Source organism: Bison bison, unplaced genomic scaffold, assembly GCF_000754665.1.
Source record: "Bison bison bison isolate TAMUID 2011002044 unplaced genomic scaffold, Bison_UMD1.0 scf7180017864518, whole genome shotgun sequence".
NCBI lineage: Eukaryota > Metazoa > Chordata > Mammalia > Artiodactyla > Bovidae > Bison > Bison bison.
The window spans coordinates 7,361,366-7,365,504 of record NW_011495071.1 but is presented as its reverse complement, the minus strand read 5'-3'; the positions used below and the strand labels follow the sequence as shown (position 1 = coordinate 7,365,504).

Below are 4,139 nucleotides of genomic sequence, written 5' to 3'. Positions count from 1 at the left end.
ATGTCCCAACCAGCTTCCCCGCCCAGCTGCGGGGGGGGCGGGGTGGGGGGCGGCACTCAGTTCCAGCCCCCTTTTTCCCTACATGCCTGGGACGCCAGAGGCCAACATGGATCTTCCCTTCGACACCAGCTGAGTCCGGAGGCTTCAGCCCTTGGGAGACCATGGAAAGGGACAGCCGCCGGGTGAGTGCGTCTGGGGACCTCGGGCCAGAACCTCCTAGCACTGGGAAAGCAGGGATGGTTCTGGCAGCTAGGTGTGGCATGGGCACCCGTGTGCGCCTTGGGTTTCAGAGGAAATTGAAGGTGCCTTTTCTAGGAGCAACTTGGCAGTTACTCGGGCAGCCTGCTTTATCACAATTCGTAGAAGTGGCCACATGGGAGGAGAAGCTGATGGGATTTGGAGAGTGGTCAGGAAGCACCCCCTGGGTTCTGTGGCTGGATCCCGGGTTCCCACTCTGTGGTCCCTGAGAACCCCAGCCAGTGTGTGTGCTCTTGGGAAGTCTTTGCTGGTTTGAGAATCACAAAAAAATTATTAATAGCATTCTAACCAAGCTTCAAGATTATCTTAGGTAACTCCCTCACTAAACCATCCTGGAAAAGGTGACTTTCTATGTGCATTTAAGATCTTCGAGGGGCTTTTTCAACTTCCCTTGGTCATTATTTTGAGCCTCCATAATTGTCATGCTTGGAAAGTGTTCCTTATGTCTAACCATGATTCCTTCTGCTACAACCAAGGTGACTTTCCTTTTCTGCTTTTGGTGGTAGAGAGCAGCCAACTGTCCTCTGCTGAAAAGCCAGCCATGTCCAAAGCTTTTGTTCAACGATTCCTCAGCTCAGCTTTCTTTTCTTGAGGGACATTCCTCTTGTGCTCTAACTTCTCCTCGGGTCTTATTTTCTGCTCATCTCCACCTTCTTCTGTTCTCTATTGATGTGGTGGAATCTAGGACTTGGGGAAGGATGGGCCACCTCTGGAACGGAAGCCTATGTTCTGGTCGACAGTGGGCTTGTGGTTCATTCTGAACCCTAGAAGTGTTTCTGCACAGTTTACCATCATCTCTCCCGCCATTTTTTTCCAGCTCTTTCTTGACTTTTCTGTGCCAGGTTTTCTCTCCTGCCCTCTGCTCTGGACTTCTCGGCTCATGTCTCTGCCTCACCAAAGTCATTTGACCCTAGGATTCTGGGGATCATTGGAGCCTCTGGTGAGCAGTAAGGGTAATGCAGAGGGAGTTTTGTCTGAAATATTGGGAAAGTGAACCCGTGGTCTCAGCCGTGGGTCGTGTTCTTTGATAACTTGCTGGGAACCTAAACTTCATGGCTCCTAGACAAGAGGGGTGAGAACAGAAGCTATCTGAAGGGTCAGTCCCTGGGACAAGGTGATGGGTCGGGGGTGATACCTGCTAGGAAGCTCACCTCTCCAGAGTTAGGGACCAACATGGAAGGTCACGGGAGGGGCATAGGATGGAGGGCAGGCTTTTCATTATTGATGGAATAAATGACACACGTATGGCAGGTGCCATGTTCACTCTGGGAGGCTGTCCTAACTTAACTTGGAATGAAAGAACTGAACAACTGCTTCCTTATTAGGGTTCTTAGGTTCGTCCCCTTATTTAAGGTGGAACCTCCAAGATTGTGAGCCTGAGGAGGGGACAGAGAGAGCTTCCTGAGGGTTTTAATCTCATCTGCAGTGGGTTTCTTAATACAAATGAAATTGAATAAGAGCAAAGTGGGAGCAATTGATCATCCAAGGCTGTGCCTTCTCCCTGAGGACTCCGTTGTAGAAAGATGCATTGTACTTTTTGACCATCAGCTCCATAGAGTAGTGAGAAAGAAGGTGGCCAATGGACTTTAGCCTGATGAAGCTTCTCTGTGAGCTGGTTGGGACTTCAGGGGAATCTCAGAAAGAAGGCAGAAAAGGCTCAGAGCTTCTTTGTATTCAAAGGAGAAGCTGTAGGGTGTGGTGGACAGAACACTGACCAGGTTCCTGGTCAGCTGTGACTTTGAACCAATTACTTAACCTTTCTGCACCTTAGTTTCTTCATCTGTGAAATGGAACAAATGTAGTATCTACTTCAACAAGTCTTAGAACGCTGTCTTTCACCTAATAAGGCTCTTTGACGAGAATGTCTAGCATAGTTAGATAGATATATAGAGGTAGACATATATTCATAGCTAAGATTTATTGTCATCGTCATCATCATTGTCTAGGGTCTAGTCCTAATTCCTCTAAATTTGGACAAATATCTTCTGTTCTCTGTTCCTAAGTTTCCCCACTTACAAAACGAGAGAGTTGGACAAATTGCCCCGAGGCTCTTTCCTGGTTCCATGACAGTCTCTGGAATCACATAGAGTGGAATTACAGATGTGCCACAATGGAGACGCACATTTATTCTTAAAAAACAGTGTGTATTTTGTGTTTTTTCATAAGGCATCACATTCTTAATCCTTAAAGAAGTGTCACATTTATTAAAGAAAGACAGAAATAGACCCACTGATAGAGCAACAATTCTCTGTAGAGTGGATTTTCCCCTCCTGGGTCTACTTAAAGTGGAGCAGGTTTTCCAAGACCACGGATGCAATGGACTTGAGAATGGCTGGAGATCCCAAGTCTGGTCCGGGATGAGGCAGCCTCTCTGCAGAAGGCTTGTCAGGTTCCCAAGACGGCAGACAGTAGGCTCAGGTGGCTCTGCCATTCCCTAGACCCTAAAGTGTGGGCACCCCCTAGGACCTCCGGCACCTGCCCTTCGTCCCTGCAGGTATGCAGCCCTCACCTGAGACCTCTGGGTTCCGTGTTGGCATTGGCGCTGAGCAGCCTTCCACCAAGCCCATCCTGCCTTGCCTCCCCGTGTTGTCCCTGTGATCTGGCAAATGTGAGCGTGAATGTTGGGGGGGGTGTGTATGGGGCTCCAGGCTGGGTGCTGGGCAGGAAGACCGAATGATGTAACAATAGCCACTTAGCTTAAGTGTCTTGGGTAAGTGTTTTGGCAAAACAGCTTCCTCTTGGTACGGCAACAATGGGGGTGGATGGTGCCCAGCCAGGCAGGGAGGGTGCTGAATTGGGGCATGAGAGAAGCTAGCACAGGGAACCCCGGGCTTTGTCAGCTAAGTGGAGGCCTTAGTAATGCCAGGTAGAGTCTGTGATAGGGTAGCAATTCCCAGGACTGCCCACGGGGCTCCCATTCATACCAACCCTGAACTGTGTCAACAACCCAGCATTGGCAGAGAGAGGACATAAGGAGAAACTGAGAAACCAAGTTTCTGGGAAACCAAACATTGTTTGCTTGGCAATAGGGAGTACTCAATACTCTTTGAACTATTTGATTAATGAATTAATGAATGAATAGGAAGGTGTTTTGATTCTGGCCTAATAGGGATCCCCAGCTTTTTCACACGTTTAAGAGGCATCATAAACTAGAAGGAACTTTAGCTCCCAATCATGCTGGCAATTTTCAAGTTCTTTGTAGCAACAGCCTCTTTCATTCAGATGAAATCTTATCTGGAACCCATTGTTTCAAACTGAAAAGTTAATCTGTTCTGTTTGAAGTGGGATAAAGGACTTGAAGACTTTTACTTACTAAGCTGGATTCCAAGGCATCTCCACGGAACTTCAAGTGCTCTGTAGAAACTTGTCTGAAAATGGCTGGTTGTTTTTTTAATGTATTTTTAAATTTTTTATTTTGCATTGGGGTATACCAGCCCAGTAACAAACAACATTGTGATAGTTTCGGGTGAACAGGGAAGGGACTCAGCCATACATATACATGTATCCATTCTCCCCCAAACTGCCATCCCATCCAGGCTGCCACATAACATTGAGCAGAGTTCTCTGTGCTAGACAGTAGGTCCTTATTGGTTATCCTTTTAAAATATGGCAGTGTGTACATGTCCATCCCAAACTCCCTGACTATCCCTTCCTGCCTTCCCCCTGCCCCACACGCCCCAGAAACCATAAGCTCAGTCTCAGAATCTGTGAGTCTGTCTCTGGAAAACAGCTGATTGTTCAATCCCTTCATTGTGTAAAGTCGCCAGCTCCAGAAAGGAATGCCGTTATCCCTCAGGTCACAGAGCTGGTTCAGAGCAGAAGCAAGATTCCCTGGTGCCTTCGGTGCATGGGCCGACTCCTTGTTCTGGAGCCCAGTTTAA

General features: G+C 47.9%; 1 protein-coding gene across 1 annotated transcript in view; it reads left to right on the top strand.

Moving 5' to 3' along the window:
* Positions 1 to 102: 102 nt before the first annotated feature.
* TMPRSS13 (transmembrane protease, serine 13) overlaps positions 103 to 4,139 on the top strand; it is a 31,568-nt gene continuing 27,531 nt past the window's right edge. The window contains exon 1 of the mRNA XM_010830404.1: positions 103 to 182. Coding sequence (XP_010828706.1) covers positions 162 to 182 — 21 coding nt within the window. The 5' untranslated portion in view covers positions 103 to 161. The remainder of the gene's footprint in view (positions 183 to 4,139) is intronic.